This window comes from Cheilinus undulatus, linkage group 2 (genome assembly GCF_018320785.1).
Source record: "Cheilinus undulatus linkage group 2, ASM1832078v1, whole genome shotgun sequence".
Taxonomy (NCBI): domain Eukaryota; kingdom Metazoa; phylum Chordata; class Actinopteri; order Labriformes; family Labridae; genus Cheilinus; species Cheilinus undulatus.
Window position 1 is genome coordinate 8,969,053 of NC_054866.1, and position 22,798 is coordinate 8,991,850.

The window sequence follows — 22,798 nt, forward strand, 5'->3', positions numbered from 1 at the left end:
TTACAAGGTAATATTGGTGCAATTTCACAGCAAAAAATAGACAAAAACTAAATTTAACTTTGGGCTCCGATAACGGCCCTGCCCTATGGTGATAAATCACAGCTCGTACAACTTTGGGTCTCAAGATTGTCTAGTTTGAGTAAAAAAATGCTGGAGTCAATCAGATGAAATCTTTTAGACGAGATCGTTCAAATACACAAAGTGTCCGGCAGCGAAGAAAGCCAAAAATGCCAAAATTTGACCATTGGCATCTGTAGATCGGTTCCTGTACATTTTAGAGGATGGTCATAATGTTTTTTTTTTTTCATCTCATCGTGAAACATATGTGTAGCAATTTTCATGCACGTAGGTATTACCCAGGGCTTTATCTCACTTTTAGCACCTCCTAGGAAAAACTGTGTGACAGACTTACACTGTTCTACCACCATTTCTCGAGGGGGACAATTTTTGAGCAAAAAAACAAACAAACAAACAAACAAGAAAACAATGGAGTTTTCACATATGTTAAGGCCCCCCAAAACAAGCCAACAAGAGGCGAAAAAACAAATCCCTTTAGTTCCCATAGGGCTCTAGCACTGGTCAGTGCTCAGGCCCTAATAACAGCTACAGTTTCAAGTGGGCCCTCGCACCGAGGTCAGTGCTCGGACCCTAAATATTTGTACAATTATACATACTTGTTTGGATATGTTAGTTGCAGTGTTGTAGTCGAGTCACCAACCCTCGAATCCTGAGTCCCTACTGTTCGAGTCCGAGTCAAGTCCAAGTCACCAAAGAAAAATCTGAGTGGAGTCCTCTTTACCTGAGTCCGTGTCAAGTCTCCATTACCTGTGTTCGGGTACAAGACAAGTCCCCAATACCTAAAAACTAGAGCCAAATTAAATTGAATTATTAACCATTTTTAAGCCATTCCAGCTTTCCAGGTGAGCTACGCTGATGTGTTTCATTAACATATGAGTTTCTTCAACTTTTAATTCTAAAAGGCAAAAGGAACTGTTACACTCTTCATCTATAATATCAGTTATATTGACAGGATTCTTTGTTATTTAGAGTGGAAAAATGAGACAACATGCTTTTGACTGAACTCATGCTTTACATCTATCTTATACTAAATATTCTTCTATTAAAATGACTTTATTTGTTCAGATTGCTCGCAAAAAATTAAAATTCCAATTTTCTCCGTTGGACATTTGAACACATCATAAAAAGACATCATATTTTTCCGTATGTCAGCCTGATTAGCTTACTAATCAGCGTTATCTCGCCGATGTTAACGCAGATTTCAACATTGAATTGATATTTTTAACTAACGGGACTCACTACAAGGTATCACTCTGTCCAAGACTGAGGAGGATTACTGTACAGCAGCAACAGCAGCCAGTATGACGAGTCTGAGCAGCTGATGGAGATTTTCAGTGAAAATCAAGGTTGGCTGGCTGCATTCAAAGTTGATTTCTTGTAAAGATTACCGCAGGAATACAGAGAAGAGCAACAGGTTTAAACTACCTATCAACCTCTCAGCTCCTCTCTCTGTCACCCAGGCTCACCCGATCCTCCTCCTCTCCCCTCTAGTTGTTTTAACAGACAGCAGATTAGACACACGTGCAGCTGAACGCACACACCAGGCGCTGTGTGAACGCTGATCAGTTATGAGGGGTTTTCTCACACAAAAAAATAAATATTTCTAAATAAAGAAAATCTTTAGCAAAAAAGGTTCGAGTCCTCCTCTTCATCCTCAAGCCCTGACACAGTTAAAGCTCGAATCCGAGTCCAAGTCCAAGTCATCAGCGCTCAAGTCCACGTCGATTCACGAGTCCTTTTGGCCCTAAGCAGTCCTGTTTCTGCTGCAGGTTACCTCATGAGACACTCAGCAAAGTTTTCTAGTGGCACTGACTACTCTTCCACTTATTGTTGGGATATTTACTTTCATGAAATAAGTTAGGTTATATGCAAACAGCGGAAATGTACTCTTTAGAGGACAGCTGAAGCAGTTTGACATTGAGATGTTATGTGTTGATGCAAGTGATGCCAGAATCAATGGGCATACAGGCCTTTTAGAACATGTTCTCCAGAGAGCACTCCCAACAGATAGGTCAGAAGATGAGGAGAATTGCTAAGGACTGAAGTTAGGTAGTGTTACTTTTAAAACTAACTCATTAGAATACTGAGTTACATACAGAGCAAAGTAACTTGCTACATTACTGCGTTACTGTGAGGGAGCAGGAACGCACCTCCCTCACTGAGGTGATGAAGATCACACAAGCTGCAGAGACTGTTAAGCTCAATTAATTAATACAGAATGATATTTTATTTTGCTAACCCACCAAACTCTTCCTGCCTTTAAGGTCTACTTCCTGTGGGAGTCCAGCTGCCAATCACCTTGTTAAGTTAGGTTTGAGCAGGGAAGAGAGAGGAGGAGGGAGGGGGAAGTTTATTTAGTTATATTAGTCTTTAGTTTACATTATTTGGGGTTATTTAGTTATTTAGATTATTCTGTATTGATTACTCATCTTTTTGCAGTGTGTTGATTAATTGTAAATATTGTTAATTTGTAAATATAGGGCAACAGATTTCTCACCGAGGGGGAGGAGTTAGAGTAGAGTGGGCCACCGCTCAGCTTAAATAGGTAGCACCTGTGTGAGTGAGGTGTGAGTCAGATCCTGCCGTCTGCTGCCGCTGTGAGGGAGACAGGGATTCTGTTGTGCCGTTCTGATGTCCTTCAATAAAACAAGAAAACTTCAAAGCTTTGAACCTGCTGTTTAGGACCATGATTTATAAGTCTCCACTTCTGCCGGTCTCTGTCCAAGATCAAGGTTCACTACCATCACAAACCTTACAGTTACCTAGTGGGAAAACTACCACATTTCATGCTTTTGTGTTAACAAGATTTAAAACCCTTTAATCACTCATTTCACTTCTAGGGCCCCGTCCACATGGAGACGAAAACGATATTGCCGTTTTGTCCGTAAAGACAGAATCGTTTCAAGAAATATCCGCGTAAGCACGGAACCGCTGAAACGACTGAAAACGCTGTAGTGCTTATGCCAAGCCTGTGCATGGCACTGTAACGCTGCCACGAAAATGTGCCAAACGAGAGATCACAGAAAACTGACACAAACTTTCTTCTAGTTGCTTTTCTGGTTGTTCTCCACGTTGGATTTAAGATCATATGGTTTATGCATTTTGCAGTGGTGGTAAAGGAGCATCAGGTTTTTCTCTAAAGGCCATGACAAGCTCAGTAACGTCTGCAGCACAAACACAACCATGTAATCAGCCATTGTTGTGTTGGCCGGAACCGTGCAGGCATCTTAAGAGAGCTAAGCTATGTGTGACGTAATCAAGAAAGATCCGGTTAGCCATCCAAACGGAGACGAAACGGTAGTCGTTTATGGATTTGTGCACTCTAGGACCCGTTTACAAAAAGTATCGTATACAATCACCCAAAATGCCGTTTCCGTGTGGATGAAACGTCAATACAACAAAAAACTTTTGCGTATACTCCTGAATCTGTCTCCGTGTAGACGGGGCCTAAGACTCTGGCAAGGTAAAATACTAAATCTATAAGTACCGACAAGCTCAACACCTGCTAGGCAAGCTAAACTAGCCGTCTGTACTAACACACATGTAGGTGCAGGGCAGGACAGGAGCGGAAAGAACATGAGGATAAGTTTGAGAAAGAACTAAAAAAGACAGCTTAGTGCCCCTTTTTGGGATCATAATAAAGATCTCTTTTCAAACTGAAATCATGAATTTAGTTGTAGATCAGCATTTCCTCACAAAAATAAATCATGAACCTTTTTATGAATGGAGTGACGTGAATACAGTGACTGACAGGGTTTTATTATTCACACAAAATATTTACATTTCGAACCTGCAAGCTTTCACACCTGCTACATCATTTCACAGCGTGACATTGCTGCAGATATTTTTTCAAAGTTTCGCTCCGATGAGTGCACTTGGTGGTGGTGGTGCCGATTTTTAAGGCAGACAGAGGAACAAAATTGTTCTCCTCTCTAACACCACCTGATATTTGTCCTCTCCTCATACCTGTCTGTAGTCAGTGCTTGTGTTTTTGCCTCATGTAGCCTGGTAGAGAGGGAGACAGGCAGCAGGCAGCCCGGCATGTCCACATGAGCACAAATGCGCTACTCGCACAGCTGGAGCTGTTTCTAAACTAACGGGACTTTATTCCAGTGAAATATTTACCAACACAGTCTCCTCTGACCTCAGACATACTACTTATAAATGCTACAGATCAACCAGCTCACTGAAATTACTCCTCTGACCACTCTGGAACACAAACAGGTGAGCCAATCTGTGCGCAGTGTGAGTTAACTCCTCTCACCACGACCCTCAGCTGTGCCCTTATTACTCTTATTAATCATATTTGACATAGGATGAATGAAAAGTCAGTCCCTCCTCTTACAGACTTGGCTGGCACAGTTAATGAAACAGTGAAACTAAACTGACGTCTTGGCTGTGCGTAAAAGTGCCGTGTTACGCATGGAGTGAAGGACAGGGAGGGAGAAACCTTTTATCTTCCGCTCCAATGAATATCACTGTTTTTTAGAGGACAGAGAAAACACACCGCAGACGTTCGCAGCACGAATGTAATTTTAGAGTGTAAAATACTCACAAAATCGTGTCGCTCCTGACATGCATAAAAAGGTGCTACTTTTCTGAAATAGCTGGAATATATTTCAAATTTTACGTACCCCCTGGAGTGCCTTCACGTACCCCCGGGGGTACATGTACCACCATTTGAGAACCACTGGTGTAGAGGATGCAGATGTCACATTATTGCACTTTTTGTTCAAGCATCTTGAGGGGTAGAAGGCACATGCCAGACTCATTCATAGAGTCTAGACTTTACCTCAGCATTCAATCCAACCCTTTCTGCTTGCTGATAGGCTCCTCCATCATTTTAAACTAGATCCTAACTTGATTAGTTGGATAACTGACTTTTTAACGAACAGGTTACAGTGTGTGAGAGTTAATGGTATTTTTTTCCAGTGTGCTCTCCTCTTCCACTGGTTTTCCTCAAGGTTGCTGCTTGTCGCCCCTCCTCTTTATTTTGTACACTAATGAGTGCCATAGCAGCTTCAGTAACAGACACATCTTGAAGTTTGCTGATGATACGGTTATTGTTTGTCTTCTTCAGGGGGATGAGCAGGACCATGGGTCTGCTGTAGATGACTTTGTTGCTTGAGTCTTGTCTCGAGTTGAACGTGTCGAAAACTAAAGACATGATTATTGATTTTAGGAAGTCTACTAACCTTGCAAAGCAGATGGATACGCCCATTTCCTTGTTTTTCACCGGCGAATCCATCTTGTTAAGCTCCCGTCTGAACTGTTTGGGGCCTGGTTAGACAGTGACAGGACCAATCAGCGGCGAGGGGCAGTACTTTCAGGCACGGCAGTGTCGTTACGTAAACAAGCAGCAACAGGAGCTGGTGCAGTTATGGAGGAAGAGACTAGTGTGGATGCTGCTTAAGCGCCAGTTTTATCAGAACTTGATGACATGTCTTCATGAAAAGAAGAACGAAGAACAGCAGTGAGTTGTTTTCTTTTCATAAACGACAAAAGTCGAGTACTTACATGTCTATAGTCACCATGTTTCACGTTATCATTTTCATGGACGGATTTTGAGGAAATTTTCAGGAAATGTCAAAAATGGCATAAGGAAGAACTGCTTAGATTTTGGGACTGATCCGGATCACTGTCTGGATCCAGGAATTTTTTAAAGGATTCTGTACTATTGAGAGATAGGGCTAATGGCGGAGGTCTGCGCTGTTACCACTTTACACCAGGAGATGGCAGACAGGAGTAACTTCAATCCAAGCAGCAGTTTTTGGGTGAGTTTCTATTCAAAGTTTTGGAGTTTATGGAGTTTGAAAGACGCACGCCCGGTCGAGGAGATGAGTCGGAGCGTAACAGAGAGAAAGACAACGAATTGTAGCGAGAATACTCACAATGCTGGGAGGAATAGAGGAATATTCACCCTCTGCCATGACTTCCAGTTGTCTGGTGAGACCATGGGTGAGACTGTCAGTGCATCTGTTGGCACCAGCAGGTAATGCTTCCACTCAGTCAGTCCACTTGCAATGAAGCCAATGTTTTGCTTCACTATGTTTCCATCCCCCCGGGGAGGGAATAATCAGCAAATGCCGTTGGAGGGGGGCACATGGGGACGGATCCAGGAATATTTTAAAGGAGTCTTCACTATTAGGAGATAGGGCAAATGGCGAAGGTCTGCACTCTCTGAGTGCTTTTGTAGTTGAATCTGTTTTAACTTTTTGTATTGGTGCATGGTTTGGAAACTTGAACTTGTCCAATAGGAATCGTCTTGGTAGTCTTGTTAACACTCCTGGAAAAGTCTCAGGATGTCAGCAGGCTGGGGTAATGTCTGTTCATAACAGACAGGTCCTGAGAAAGGCTAATGCTATTCTGGATCGTCCTCATCATACACTTCAAAGGGAGTTTGATCTTTTGCCCTTAGGCCGTCGTTTTAGGGCTCCTATGAGGAGGACTAAAAGACTTCAGGTCTCATTTATCCCCAGTGCAATTTATTTACTTAATGACAATCAGCCCTTAGGTTGCTTCTGTTCTTCTTGCACTATTATTGCTCATTTGCACATCCACACACTGAACTTTTTGCATTACTTGGTAGTAATTTTTCATTTATGGTATGAGCTCTGGACTGAACTTTTGTTAGTGATTTGTGTATGTGTATGGTGTTTCTTAAACTGTGTTGTTTTTTATTATGTCTGACTTTCAGACTTTTAATTGGGTCTTATGCTCAGTGCTGATGTTGTCATTGTGTACCTTGTCTTTTGTGTCCACTTGCTGCAACACTAATTTCCCTTCATGGGACAATAAAGACATTCTGATTCTGAACCTGCAAAGAGGATCAAAGATTGCACTGCTTGATGCACCCTGCAAACCATCTTTGCACTGTGACAGCGTGACCTATTACTGTTTTAAGTTGGTTTACAGAATGTGTTTACTAGTCTTTAGACTAGTCAGCTAAACAAAATTAAAATATTTTGTGCAGTAATCAGATGTGAAGTATTTTTCTAGGAACATTCCTATTCAACACCACACCTCCATAATGTGTTGATTTCTTTAGACAACTGTTATGACAAACCAATACTTTGGCCTCTTAGGGATGCTAATTTATCCCCTGGCACAAGACCAAGAGCCTTTACATGGTGATCATGCTGTTTAACTGATCCAGTCTTTGATAATATACTTTTGATGGTACAGGGTAAACCACCTACTTTGCCCTTGCCATAAGGTCTATGACGTATGCATAGGATCAAGGGAGTGTCAAAATCCTTTGTTCTGAGGTGAACTCTGTTTCCGGAGGGATTTATGCTGCCTTATCTTCCTCACAAGTCACCATCTACAACTGTGGTCAATCAAGCTGTTTCCCACTGTTTGTCCGGATAAGCTGATTTAGATTATGGCTGTCCTTTCATGCACTGCAAATTATTTGGTGCTTACAAGACTTAAAAACTTAGATTAAGAAGTGTTAGATAATTTATCTTGTTTTAAAAGTTAATTCTTATTTTGAGTGTGTAACTTTAAAGTATAATCTTAAATCAAGCATGATCATATCTTTTTTGTCTCAATGAGTCAGTAAGTCCTTAAATTAAGTAAATAACTCCTGAAATTAGTTACATTAGTTCTCTTACCCACAGTCTCATCAAGTTTATTATGAATCAAACAGAAAGCATTAACCAGTCCAGGGTGTACCCCGCCTCACTTGCTTGCTATTTCATGTTTTTCTGTCTTATTTGCTTAAATCACTCTCTAGGTTGATCTTGAGTCAAATTTTGACTTCACAGAAGCCTGAAAAATGTTGATGTAGAACTGAGATGGTTAAGAGGTAACAGAGCATTATTTTAATTTTTATTCTTCTTTTTTTCTTTTGGATTGTCTTGTCTCCCTTTGGCATTAAGAACATTTTTTGTATGAGGATTGACAATTGCTCTGAAGTGCAAAAATGTCTTTGTTTGAGCCATAGAAGGGTCTTGAATGTTGTCAGACTGATTTTGAGAATGTGCAGAAACCCTGACTCACTGTTGATTGTGCTGACAGTTTAAAAATGGTGACAGTTATCATACCTGCCATCCTGGTTGCAATTTCAGTAGAAACATTAAGATGTATGGTCTAAAAATAAGGACTGGTTTAAAGTTTAATGGGTTGGTTTAACATGGATTTAGACTGGAGCTGCACGGTGCTGTAGGGGTTAGGGCTGTTGCCACACAGCAATAAGGTCTCTGGTTCATTTCCCGCTCTTTCTTTGTGGAGTTGCACAGCCTCCCTGTGCACGTGTGGGTTCTCTCATGGTACTCTAAATTCCTCCCATCACCAAAAACATGCTTGTTAGGTTGAAATATAGAAATATATTTTCTTATATTGAGTATATTTCACTTATTTTAAGCCTTTTGAAGGGTTCTGCCCCCTTACTTATTTCTAGATTTAACAATCTTATTTCAAGATATCTTGTCAAGTCAAATGATATTTCTTCATGGATGGATAATTTCACTAGATTTGAGTACCTTTCTTCTCAGATGTAGTGTTTTTATCTTATATCAAGGCACCGATTTTTTGCGGTGTGGCCATCAGGGTCCACAGAGACCAAATCACTTCAGGCTTATTATTACATTACCTTGTAGAGTCAGTGTTTAGTTTTAATTTCCCAGAACAGCTCAAGAATTCAGCATAACACCTATCTGATGCACTTTCTGCAAATGAATTACCCATATAAATATATTTGGCATTCAGCTTTTAGGTATTAGCTTATTTGATTCAGTGTTGCCACTTCATCAGCTGGTTTCCTCTTGGCTATACAACGAGTTTATTTGCTATTGCATGTTTCAATGTAGGCATATGATAGCAAAACATTTAGATGCATGTTTATCCATTCCATTTTGGTGGAGTGGACAAACATCCGCCTTATTATAAGATTAGTCGAGCAAACACGGTAACCTACTGAGCTCTTAGTTTTAAATACAGCTCCGTGGAAGGTTCCTGATTCCAGGAAAATTACACCAGCACGCCATAGATGTAAATAGATTTTGATCTAATCCCATCAGAAGTCTCAAAAGCATAGGTATAAAAGCTAAAATAAGGGTTGTGGCACCAGTCACCTAAGGAGGTTGTAAGTGACAAGAGGGGCCAACTATTGGGGACCTCCTTTAAGTACAGGATGGCAGACTTGTGGGGAAAACCATCTTTTGCTGCCAGGAGGCACTATGACGACACAACAAAGGGATCTGTCTTCGTTTACACAGATTCAAACAATACCAAAGGTACAGCTTAACATTGTGTTTTTCAGTCCTTTAATGGGCATTTCAAAAATCTTTAAAACAGCTGGATTGTCAGAAGTAGAACCCAAAGTTTTTTAGTATAAGCAGGAAAACATGTAATTACGACTCATGCATGAACAATGGTATGTTAACTTTTATACTTGTCTCTAAATTGTAAAACATATATTTTCTTTTACCTTTCCCCCAGATCCCTTTGAGGGTCCCAATTACCACATCGCTCCACGATGGGTGTACCATCTTGCCACACTTTGGATGTTTGTGGTGGTTATCGCATCATCTTTCACCAATGGTCTCGTCATAGTGGCCACAGCAAAGTTCAAGAAACTCCGGCATCCTCTTAACTGGATCTTGGTCAATCTTGCAGTTGCAGATCTTGGAGAGACACTTTTGGCTAGTACCGTCAGTGTATGGAACCAGCTTTTTGGTTACTTTGTTCTAGGACACCCAATGTGCATGTTTGAAGGCTACACGGTTGCAACCTGCGGTGAGTTTTTCTGTTTGATTTTTAGTGGTGTAAATGGTCAGGCTTTGTGTTCAACACTGTTACTGGGTGTCCTGTTCTCTCGTATAGGTATTACAGCTCTTTGGTCACTGACTATCATCTCCTGGGAAAGATGGTTTGTTGTGTGTAAACCTTTTGGAAATATCAAGTTTGATGCCAAATTGGCTACGATTGGAATTGTGTTTTCCTGGATTTGGGCGGCATGTTGGTGTGCTCCCCCGCTCTTTGGATGGAGCAGGTAACACAATGTTACAGTTTTTATTTAAAAACACTAGCTTTAAAATGATCAAAAATAAATTAGATAAATAAGAAGGATAACATTTTAATCTATTTCTTACATCAGGTACTGGCCTCATGGACTTAAAACTTCCTGCGGACCTGATGTATTCAGTGGAAGAGAGGACATTGGAACCCAGTCCTACATGATTGCACTTATGACTACATGTTGTTTTCTTCCCCTGAGTATCATCATCTTTTGCTACCTTGCTGTCTGGATGGCTATCCGTGCTGTAAGTTATTTCAACTTAAGAAAAACTTTGATACTTTTCATGACTCTGACCATGGCCTGGTAGAGCAGTGTTCATTTTGGCAGCTATTTCACATTTAGGTTTTAGATTAAAATTATTGTTTGCTCTTTATTTTAGTGGGCCCTAATTACCATGTAATTTTATAGTAATATGTGTAATTATCTTGTAATTTCTTAAGAATAGGGTGGTATTTTTCCAAGTAAAAAAAGGAACTATTTACCTATTAAACAGTATCAGTTATCAAGTAATACCTTGTAAAATTGTGCAATACTGTGGTAATTATGTGCTATTTTATCGTAACCCTTCCCCCTTCCCCTTGCCTTAACCCTAAACCTCGTAATATTGTGACTACTCTCTGGTAGTCAGGTGGTATTTTACCAAGTAATTTCTTAGAAATAAGATGGCAATATTCTATTTAAGTTGCTTGATAATTCCCATGTAATTTCTTTGTTTTGGCACATTAAATTAAAGTGAGTCTTTCTGAAAAAAAAATCAAGTCATTTTTAGAGTTAGGCTAAGGCTAGGGTCATGGGCTCTCAGCAACTGTGAGTATTAAAAAATACTTAAATCTGTTCTGAGAAACAAAACAGAATAGTAATTAAAAGACCCATTAAACTTTGGTCCACTGGTCCACTTAATGGGAGAAGCAACAGGAACTTTAATCAAAATACCACAGTCATCCAGGGTCTCTGAAGAAATGACCCAAGGACCGTTCATGTATGATTTTATAAAAAAATAAATACATACATGCATAAGAATTTAAAAAAATGCAAACTGTTTAATATAAGAAGATATTACTGTAAGTGCCTTGCATTGAAGAGTGAGGATAGAAATGTAAAAAATAGATCAGTATAATTGATTCATAAACAGAGGTAAGTGCTAGAATTTTAAGAATTACACAAGATAAATATAGCAGAAGGTCAACCAATGTACCTTAAAATATTTTATAATAAGATAAAAATACAAAAACAAGTAGTAAATTTAAGAGCAAATTTTCATTTACTTATACCAGATAAAACGTCAACATTTAAAAAATAAGATAAGACCATTAAAGGGGACATATTTTACCCTTTTCAGACAAGTTTATATTGTTCTCAGAGGTCCCCAAAACATGCCTGTGAAGTTTGTTGCTGAAAAAACACTCTAGTATAATATTTTTGCATGTCTAAAAAGCCCTCTGTTTCAGCCCTGCTCAGAACAAGCTGTTTCTGTGTCTGTGGCTTTTTAATCTTAACGAGCTATCTGACTCCGCCCTTGACCACACCCCTCTCAGGAAATGGATGTAACACTCCTGATGTTACAATGTTACGGACACTTTTATCGAGTGTTAAGGATCTAGATGGGATCCGAACCATCAATCTCCCAGATCAAAGTCAGCAGAGTAACCCACTGAGCTATCCAGCATCTCAGCTGGCAGCTGGCAGCGAGGAAGATCAGGAGAGGAGGGCCAACCAGACCTGTGGGCGGTGCTTACTCCCCACATGAGGTCATGAGGGGAAACCCTTTAATAGGTTAAATAAATAAATATCAATTTAACTAATAAGTGCTGTAAGTGATCAGAAAATCAGTCTCAGGTGTTTCATTAATTGGTTTTAGGCAAAAGGTGCATAAATGTAAAACACTTTAATACACTATCAATACTTACATATATATATATATATATATACAGTGCTTAACAAATTTATTAGACCACATCTCATAAAAAGGAGAAAACATTAATATCTTAGAAATCTTTCATAAACTTGTTTAAAACTAAAAACTAAAAATAAAAACATTTTACCATTTTGAACAGGAATGAGGAATTTCAAACTGAATTCACCTTTTTAATACCCAAATTTGAGCCAGCTCACTGGGATTCTCTGAGAAGCCAGAAACTAATCAAGCATAACATTCAACCACTAAAACAAATTTTTCTGTTCAGGAATGAAAGTAAATAACTATAATCTGACATATTAATCAAGAAATATTAATGTGCTTTACTATTTTTTCAGTTTTTTTGTAAATCAGTAAATTTGAAAACTCATGGATAACAATAATAATTATATTTTAGCATTAAAAATATCATTTGGGTTAAAAAGCTTCTACATATTGGTGCATTAACCATTGCAGAAACATAAAAACATTTCTGCAACACACCACTCAAAGTTAAGGTGAGCCTGGAAACAGGACGTACATCGGATATAGAAGATAAGACCGTCTTACTTAACTGGTCTTAAACCTGGAGTCTGTCATTTTATTTGTGTCAGTTATGTCAGGCCCCTTAAGCTGGCAGAGTTATACTTCCTGCTCAGAAAATATGACTGTCTCAGGTTGCTATAGTTACTCCTAACAGAGTACCGGCTAACAGCTGCTGCGCATTAATTTGGAACAGTGTAATGACTTTTTGACCTGAACTACTTGTGAAGTTTAAACGGTGTCCATATATCAGAAGTCAGTGGATACCAATGGAATTTCCAGAGCCAATCAGAATCAAGTATTCACCATAGTATAAATATATATATACACACAGTGGAGAAATATGGAATGTCCAACAGTCCAACAACATTTAAGTCTCTTTGGCAAAAACTAAACTCACTTGTCACCTATTTCTATCACCACAGAGCTATTTTAGCCAGTCCTAGTCTCGTCTTCCTCATGAAAAAAGGTCGTCCTCTAACATTTTAGTCATTGTTTTTGTTAACAAAATAAAGCTGCAATAGAGTCTCATGCTGTGCTGATTTGTCAATCACAGGTTGCCTTGCAGCAGAAAGAATCAGAGTCAACCCAGAAAGCTGAGAGAGAAGTTTCCAGGATGGTGGTTGTCATGATTATTGCATATATTTTCTGCTGGGGACCTTACACCTTCATGGCTTGCTATGCTGCAGCTAACCCTGGACAGTCTTTCCATCCTCTGGCTGCATCCATGCCTGCATATTTTGCTAAGAGTGCGACCATCTACAACCCAATTATCTATGTCTTCATGAACCGGCAGGTGGGCAGAGAAGAAATTCACACGGCTGTACTAAACAAATTTCAGTCATATTTGATGCCCATCGTTTGTCTGTTTTAAATGCTGTATCATTTTATGTCTTTCAGTTCCGTGAATGCATTATGAAACTTTTTGGCAAAGAAGTTGAAGAAGCCTCTGAAGTTTCATCATCATCAAAGACAGAAGTCTCATCTGTTGCTCCTGCTTAAACCTCCATGTTCACTTTTTTGGAAAAAAAAAAAACTGAAATTTGTACAGTTAATGTTTCTTGTATCTATTCTCTCTTTATCCACTTTTTTTTAGCAAAATTGTAGGATTCTTGCAAATACGAAAATGGAAAAAAAAAAAACAAAACAAAACACTAGCCAATAAATGCAAAGCAAATTCAAAAAGGGTTTCCATCTCATAGTTCTTGTGTGTGATGTTCACCACAGTCTCTTTCAATTCTATCTACAACATCACCAAAATCACCTCAGCATCTTTTTGACCCTTTATTTGTTTTAAACGTGTAAAAACCTACTGACAGATGTAAAGGGTGACCAATAGCACTGAAATCATTAAATATGGAGAAGGTGGTTTTATGCCCAGTGCCAGTGAAAGAAAACACTGTTAAAGTCAACTTCATAGAAAGTAAAGTAAAATAAACATTAAAAACTAGAAAAGCACTCGGAGAGTGCAGACCTCTGCCATTAGCCCTATCTCCCAGTAATAAAGAATCCTTTAAAAAATTCCTGGATCCAGACGGTGATCCGGATCATTCTCAAAATCTCATCAGTTCTCCCTTATGCCATTTCTGACATTTCCTGAAAATTTCATTAAAATCTGACCATAACTTTTTGAGTTTTGTTGCTAACAAACTAAAAACTAACTAACAAACCCTGCCAATCACATAACCTCCTTGGCAGAGGTTATAAGAATATTTTCCTGGAGCCCAGTTTCACCAATATTACAGTTATTATTTGTACAGAATGAGAACTAGGGCTGAACGATACATTGTTTGTGCGCATGTGCAACAGTCACATTGCAGGACATGCAATGCTAGTCACACAGAAAGCACTTCTTCGCTTCTGTGTTATTTGGTTGGAACAAAATTTGCAAGATTCTTTTGCTTTAGTTTGAAATTAGCAGTCAGAAAACTAAGAAGTGCCTATCCATGAGGCTACAGGTGATGCTGCTGCTGTCACAGATACACCAGCATGACCCTTGAGGCAGACACCCAAATATACCAGGCTGGTAAGTGAGTGTATTCCTGCTATCAGCAGCACCTAGTCCCAGTTCACATCCCAGCCAGCATGTCCATGTGGGCTCCATGGGTTATATGTGGGTTACAATATGGGTTCCATGTGGTTTTGTCCATGAGTTTCATGGTGGCCCCAGCTGTGATTGCCCATGTCAACTGCAAGTGTGCATCAGCCCATATGAGTCCCATATAGGCTCGATCTCTAGACATCTAAGATACACTATATTGCCAAAAGTATTCACTCACCCTTCTGAATAAGTGAAATCAGGTGTTCCAATCACTTCCATGGCCACAGGTGTATAAAATCAAGCGCCTAGGCATGCAGACTGTTTCTGCAAACATTTGTGAAAGAATGGGTCGCTCTCAGGAGCTCAGTGAATTCCAGCGTGGTACTGTGATAGGATGCCACTTGTGCAACAATTCCAGTTGTGAAATTTCCTGGCTCCTAAATATTCCACAGTCAACTGTCAGTGGTATTATAACAAAATGGAAGTGATTGGGAACGACAGCAACTCAGCCACAAAGTGGTAGACCACGTAAAATGATGGAGCGGGGTCAGCAGATGCTGAGGCGCATAGTGCGCAGAGGTTGCAAACTTTCTGCAGAGTCAGTCGCTACAGACCTCCAAACTTCATGTGGCCTTCAGATTAGCTCAAGAACAGTGTGTAGAGAGCTTCATGGAATGGCCAAGCAGCTGCATCCAAGCCATACATCACCAAATACAATGCAAAGCGTCAGATGCAGTGGTGTACAGCATGCCGCCACTGGACTCTAGAGCAGTGGAGACGTGTTCTCTGGAGTCATGAATCGAGCTTCCCCATCTGGCAATCTGATGGACGAGTTTGGGTTTGGCGGTTGCTGGGAGAACAGTACTTGTCAGACTGCATTGTGCTAAGTGTAAAGTTTGGTGGAGGGGGGATTACGGTGTGGGGTTGTTTTTCAGGAGCTGGGCTTGGCCCCTGAGTTCCAGTGAAAGGAACTCTGAATGCTTCAGCATACCAAGAGATTTTGGACAATTCCATGCTCCCAACTTTGTGGGAACAGTTTGGGGATGGCCCCTTCCTGCTCCAACATGACTGTGCACCAGTGCACAAAGCAAGGTCCATAAAGACATGGATGAGAGAGTTTGGTGTGGATGAACTTGACTGGCCTGCACAGAGTCCTGACCTCAACCCCATAGAACACCATTGGGATGAATTAGAGTGGAGACTGAGGGCCAGACCTTCTCGTTCAACATCAGTGTGTGACCTCACAAATGTGCTTCTGGAAGAATGGTCAGAAATTCCCATAAACACACTCCTAAACCTTGGAAAGCTTTTCCAGAAGAGCTGAAGCTGTTATAACTGTAAAGGGTGGACCGACGTCATATTAAACCCTATGGATTAAGAATGGAATGTCACTTAAGTACATATGCTAGTCAAGGCAGGTGAGCGAATACTTTTGGCAATATAGTGTAGATCCTACTTGTAGTAAACTCGGGCAATCGCAAGGACCTCTAGATGGGGCATATATGCATCTCTCATGGGCTGATCCACACTTGCAGTTGACATGGACAATCACAGGTGGGGCCACCATGGAACCCAAGGACAAATACACATGGGACCCATATTGTAGCCCACGTATAACCCCTGTGGGGCCCACAGTGACATGCGGCTGGGTATTATATGGTCCACTTTAACTAGTGAGTTAACCACACAGGCTAATGATGAAATGGTTGAATGTGTAAGTTACATAAATGTGCAACAAGTTTATTTTTAGGGTTTATGGAGAAATAAGTCACTCCATCCATCTGCTTTCTCTCTCCTTTTCCTCCATGTCTCTCAGTGTGTCAGAGCAAGGATTTATGAGTCAAAGGGATTTTTAAAATCTGAAAAAGACTTTAAGAGTAACTAAACCCTCAGACCACATTTTACCACTTTAAAGACTATCCATATGGGGTTTTAGTATTATAGTCCACCAGTTAGGATCTAAATCATGTCATTTTAGCACAAAGTGTTTAGATTCTACATTTTGCCTGTAAAATGTGTATAGTGACTGCCTTCTACAGGTTGAAACCATCTACTGCTGCTGAATTCTATTAAAAAATCTGTATGTGGCTGATCTGGTGCTAACTGCCAAAGCAACATGGGGCCAAACTGTCATCACCACAGAGTTCAACACCAACTATTAACATCACTCCTACAATTACAGCTGATATTCACCGTTCCACTGTAGAGATGTCCCTGTTACACTCTAAGATTGTGGGTTTTGCAGTACTGTTGCCTGATGTTTAAAGAGGTAAACATAAGTTAAGTGTGGCAAAAATGGCCAAAAAGCAGCAAAAAAGGGGCAAAAATGAGGAGGAGGAAAAGGAACAGAAACAGTCAGGAAGAGGCAAAATGTGTGAGAAGTGACAAAAAATGAGTTACAGGTGGCAAAAATGGTTAAAAGTGGCAAAAACGTAGCAAAAAATCAGTAAAAAGTGACTAAAATGGGCAAAAAAAAGCTTTAAAAAGATGGCAAAATGGGGGAAAATTGACATTTAATGCAAAAGGCAGCTTATATGGACGAAAAGTGGCAGAAATGGAATAAAGAGGTAAAAATAGCAAATAGGAAAAGCAGGAGAAAAGTGGCAAAAATAGGTAAACAGTGGAAAATAGAAGTTGCAAAAATGGGCTAAAAGCAGCAAGAAAAAAGTCACAAAGATGGGTGAAATGGGGCAAAAATGTGGAGAAAAAGTAGGAAAAACAGGCAGAAACAGGCAAAATGTGTGAGAAGTGACAGCAAAAGGGAGATCCAGGGGGTAAACATGGTCAAAAGTGGCAAAAAACTCAGTTAAAAGTGACTAAAACAGGCAGAGAAGCAACATAAAGATGGCAAAAATGAGCAAAAAGCTGTGAAAAGGTGGCAAAACTTGTGGCCATTAAAAGATGGCATTCAATGGTAAAAGTCATCTTATATGGGCGAAAAGTGGCTAAGAATGGCAAATTAAGGAGAAAAAATAGAAAAAAGCAGGAAAAAAGTGGCAAAAATGGGCTAAAAGAGTTGGCAAAAATGAGCTTAAAGCAGCAGAAATTGATTTAAATTGGCCAATTAAAGCATACTGTACAAGTGTAGGAAACAAACTGATTACTGTGACTTGCAATGTATAATTTCTGAAGTCAAAGTTTCCTTTTTTAAGGTTTTCTAGGGGAATAATATTTCAAACTAGTGCTGCAAGCAGCACTGAAGGGCCCTCGCACCCCGGTGCACGTCTGGGTGTGGCGCCACCCCCAGTGTGCAGTAATAGTGGGGTGTTAGAAAACCCGTAAAGTGAGCTGTAGCACAGCAGAGAGACCATGTAAGACAGTCTTTTGAGCATGGTCCCTTATAGAAAAAATAAGCACAGTGGACTCCGTTTATGAGGTAGTACTGCCCTTTAACAGTAGCTGGCAGAGTGACAAAGGTGTATGCTGATATGTAGAAGTGATCACGGAAGAACCATTTACCAGGTGAAACTGAGAAAAGAGTACACATTTTATGTCCAAGGTGCTTCTCGCATTTCACAGAAGGGGACGCTACAGCAAAATCATGAAAAATCAGAGAATGATAGGTTCAACACACGAAGAGGAATACAGAAATGACCCATTTGCGTCACTTCCTGTTGGCAGTAGAGGGCGTGATGATGAGCTGTTTTCATGTAGGTGTGTTCAGTGTGATACTGTTGTGTTGCCATAAAACTCTGAAGACTACAGATTGATGTCCCTCAGAGCTACATCAGTTTTCAGTGAATCATTTTCTAGACAGAGGCCTTAGTTTGAAATTCAGGCGGAGCTGTTGGACTTCCTGTTGGGATTTTGGCATGGGACCAAGAGGCTTTTTTGTGGGTCTGATTATGACCTATATTCACACTGAAATTCATAAGCCTTGGTAAAACAAGGTAAAGGGGGCTGATTTTTAAAAATATTGTAGGGGCGCCACTGAGCTACTAAGCCATGCCCAGTTACAAAACCAGTGCAGGTCATCTCCTTTTACCAATGGAATTTTTTCTACCAAGTTTGTTAATTGTACAAGTATGATTAGCCCCTGAAAAATTACTTCCTGTTTCATGGCAGCAACAAATCACCATGGCAACCTCATCACAGGCAGATCGTTAAACTTGGCAGTGATGATTCCCCTAATATTTAAAACAAATTGAAAACACTACTTCATGCTGCCACTTGGAGGTGTTACATTTTAGATAAAAATGTTCCCAGGGTAATTTGTTTACGAATATATTTCCAATAAGCACACAAAATCTGATTCGGTTACAACAATGTGCAGGTGAGTAATAAGAGTTTGAGTTGTTCTGGCGGGACAGCACTGCTAAAATCATAATTTAACGTCTATGCCACTCCCCCGCACATCAATGAAAATTCACAGAAATTGAGTGCTGGCATGTTTATATGTTCAGGCATGCTCTAACAGCAAAACTGATAAATTTAGATCTGTTTTAGCCAAAGTATGTTTCCATTACAGCAAAATCCTGTGTTTTGGAAAGATGGCCAACTTTGAGGAGCCACCATGGTCACGTCTTTTGACTAATTAGAAAGTTGTGAATATCTTTTGACCCGTGCTATCCTGTGCTGTGTTTGACTAAAATAAAAACCAAAATGGACGATTTCCTATTTGATTTACGATATGGGTCCAAGAGACTTCTGACATGGCACATATGCCCACAAATGTTTGAAATCCTAGGCTGAACCTGTTGGGTGGCTGATTTTTTTGAAAGTTGTAGGGGATTCCATTGAGCCAATAGGCCACGCCCACCATCAAACATCATATCAATTATCTCAGCATGCTAATGAGAATTTTTTTGCCAAGTTTTATTGCTTTAACACATATCACGTATGATTTTGATGCATGGATTTAATCAGGACCAATGTGTGATAATCCTTGGGTTGTCTAGTTTCAGTAAAAAAAAATGTGCAAAGTGTCCGGGAGTGAAAAAGGGCAAAAAAAACCCCACCAAATTTTGACTTTTCAGCATCTGTGGTTCAGCTCCTGTACGCTTTAGAGGATGGTCATAATGTATTTTTTTCTCATCTCATCATGAGACATATGTGTACTGATTTTTGTTTTTGTTGCTTCTGGCAGACAGGAGCCACATGCAAAGCATTTTTACAAATTTGATATACAGCACTTAAAAACCTTTTCTCTTTCAAATAGTGAAATTTATTCGAGAAAATGAAACATTGGTTTACAGTATAGTACATCCACCTTTTGAGGTTCAGTTTTAGTGAAAAGACGTGGTAAAAAATAAAACATAATAGACAAGGCACTTGTGTTGATTCATTTCCAAATGCAAAAAGATCACGATGAAGTTCTAAACAGTGAGGACATTTTTGTCCCTTGTTTTCTTGAATTTGGGGAGCATTTTTGTAATTTTTGGAAATTTAGAAATACATTTTTGGGAAAATCTGCATTGAAATTGAATTTACGTGGAATTTTTTTTCTGTGTGTGTGTGTGTGTGTGTGTGTGGGGGGGGGGGTACGTATTAAACATCCTACAATTTAAAAAAAAACACTTTGGGGGTGCTTCTTAAGGGATGCTTTGAATATATAATAATTTCTTTTTAAAGATTTATTTTTGCACTATTTATTTATTTATTTATTTATTATTTATTTACAGCAGGCGGAATCAGGAACATGGCTGAGAAAGCAGGAGATGGACATGTGACTGAGTGCCACAGGGCAGATTCAAGTATGGGCAGACCGTGTCCATGGGGCGCACCTTCAACCAATTGGCCACCTGCACTTGATCTGCTGGAATTATCACAGGAATTTGAGCTGATTTCTTTGAATCCTGTCTCTGTCACCAACACCATTCCTGACTGACTGAAGACCCCTAAGAACTGACCAACATCTGCTCTAACACTGATCCAGTGCTGTATTTTCTGCAGAAACAGGACCTCCAGGAGATTTGTGGACATCATTTTAGGTAAAAAAAAAACAAACAAACAAACAAAAAAACACCTGCTGTTCAGAGACAGGGCTGAGCTTTTGACCTTTTCAGGTCCTACTGATCCCAAGTAAGTAGATTAGACTTAAGATGCATTCCAAACAAAGGCTCAGGTCAACAGGGGTTAATATTTTGAAATAGGCTTTTTTCATTGGATAATGGGGAAGAATGGTACTTTAACTCTTTAAAGCCAGCAGGTGGTGCTAAAGCTCTTTAAAAGAAAAACACAGGACACTTCCATTGTTCACAATGGAATTAGAGAAGAGACACATGGAATATGTTTATGTCTTTGTGTTCCTTTACAGATGTTTGTGATTCATTTTGGACTAAACATGGTGAAGGACATTCCATGTGGCAATCTTTAACAGACTGTCTTTTATTATTTTCAGCTTCACTTTTTCATGCACTGCCTACAGATTGAGTTTCCCAATCACCATGAGTACCATGCACTCCAGCTTTTACACTGCAGGGACTACTTTCAACACCAAAGATCTCACTGACTTTATTTTTAAGGAGAGTGATTGTAAAGGAAATGAACCAGAGCATTCTCTGGATGGTTGTTCATGGCAGGGACATAAGGGAAGAGCGCTTGTTGTTAAATCCCTGCATTCCAGACCTGGATTGCCTTTCCTCCAGCCAACTGGAAAGATTGTTATCCTTGTCGGTGAAGATTTTAACTCTTGCAAGCTTGAATTATCTGTTCTGAACTCCAGCAGACTCTAGTTACACTCACTGACCGCGTCATCGGGGTGTACAGCCAATCACATGGTAGTAACCAGGGCATTTAGGTATGTAGACATGGTCATGTGCTGAAGTTCAAACGGAGCATCAGAATGGGGGAGAAAGGTACGGTGGCCTGGAAGTGAGACTCAAAATAACAAAGTCTGACATACTTTTGCAAAGCTTGAAACAAATTTACATTAACAAAAACATTTTTACATTTCATTAAACAAGTAAACATTAGCAACACACTTGTACAAATGATGCAAATACAAGTTAAATAAAAAAAAACAGTTTACAAAGGTCCAATACAGACACTGCAAAGTCTGAAACACTTTTACAAAACTAAACAGAGTTACAAAGTTTGATCCAACAAAACTATCTGAACACTTCTACCAGGCTTGAAACAAATCTGAATTAGAGCGTTTTTACATTTCATTAAACAAATTTACATAAGCAAAACGATTTTATAAATGATAAAACAAATTGAAATTTTATAAAACAAATTTACAAAAGTTGAAAAAATAATCTTACAAGTCTGAAATGCCTTTACAAAACTTGAAAGAATTTTACAGAGTTGAATACAAAATTACAAGTCTGAAACTCTTTTGCAAAAGTTGAACCATATTTACAAAGTTTGAAAAAAATAAATCAGATCTGAAACACTTTTACTTTTACTTTTTACTTTTTACTTTTACGTGAAACTTGAAACAATTTTACAAAGTTTGATACAAAATTATAAAGTCTGAAACTCTTTTACCAAACCAAAACAAATTTACAAAGTTTGATCCAAATGAAAAGTCTGAAACACTTTCACAAGGCTTGTAACAAATCTGAATAATGCAGCATATTTTTACATTTAATTAAACAAATTTACATAAACAAAACATTTTTACAAATGATAAAAACCAAATGGACATTTTATTAAACAAATTTACAAAAAGTGCAAATAAATTACAAAGTCTGAAACATCTTTACAAAACTTGAAAGAATTTTAAAAACTTTTATACAAAATTACAAAGTCTGACACTCTTACAAAATTGAAACAAATCTACAAAGTTCAATACACAAGAAAAGATCTGAGACACTTTTAAAAAACTTGAAACAAATTTACAAAAAACTTCAATACAGAATAACAAAGTCTGAAACACTTTGATCTTGGTTTGCCTTTGGCTTTGAGAACATTCCCTTTCTGTTAGATGCCATTGTTTGTAAATGTGTTTCAGATTTTGTTATTTGGTTATTGACCTTTGTAAATTTGTTAATTAAAAAATGCATTTGTAAAAGTTTTTCACCAATGTGATATTTTTGATGAAATGTAAATATGTTTTGGTTTATGTACAATTGTTTCACGTTTTGTAAAAGTGTTTCAGAAGCTGTGATTTTGTATAAAATGTTTGTAAATTTGTTTCACGTTTTGTAAATGTGTTTCAGACTTTATTTTGTATAAAATGTTTGTAAATTTGTTTCAAGCTTTGTAAAAGTGTTTCAGAACTTTTTATTTGGCTATTGAATTTTGTAAATTTGTTAGGGTCATTTTAAAAGAA

General features: G+C 39.0%; 1 protein-coding gene across 1 annotated transcript; it reads left to right on the plus strand.

Annotated features, from left to right (window-relative positions):
* Positions 1 to 9,214: 9,214 nt before the first annotated feature.
* Positions 9,215 to 13,541, plus strand: LOC121523061 (red-sensitive opsin-like). The gene is made up of 6 exons (XM_041807805.1): positions 9,215 to 9,317; positions 9,523 to 9,819; positions 9,907 to 10,075; positions 10,181 to 10,346; positions 13,096 to 13,335; positions 13,440 to 13,541. The coding sequence occupies exons 1-6, from the start codon at positions 9,215 to 9,217 to the stop codon at positions 13,539 to 13,541; spliced, it is 1,077 nt and encodes a 358-aa protein (XP_041663739.1).
* Positions 13,542 to 22,798: the final 9,257 nt, after the last annotated feature.

Bases quoted from the DNA above. Each gene is read 5' to 3' on its own strand.
- LOC121523061 (XM_041807805.1), top strand. From the start codon at position 9,215: ATGGCAGACTTGTGGGGAAAACCATCTTTTGCTGCCAGGAGGCACTAT. The intron at 9,318-9,522 runs GTACAGCTTAAC...CCTTTCCCCCAG, and splicing joins AGATTCAAACAATACCAAAG to ATCCCTTTGAGGGTCCCAAT. The intron at 10,347-13,095 runs GTAAGTTATTTC...TGTCAATCACAG, and splicing joins TCTGGATGGCTATCCGTGCT to GTTGCCTTGCAGCAGAAAGA.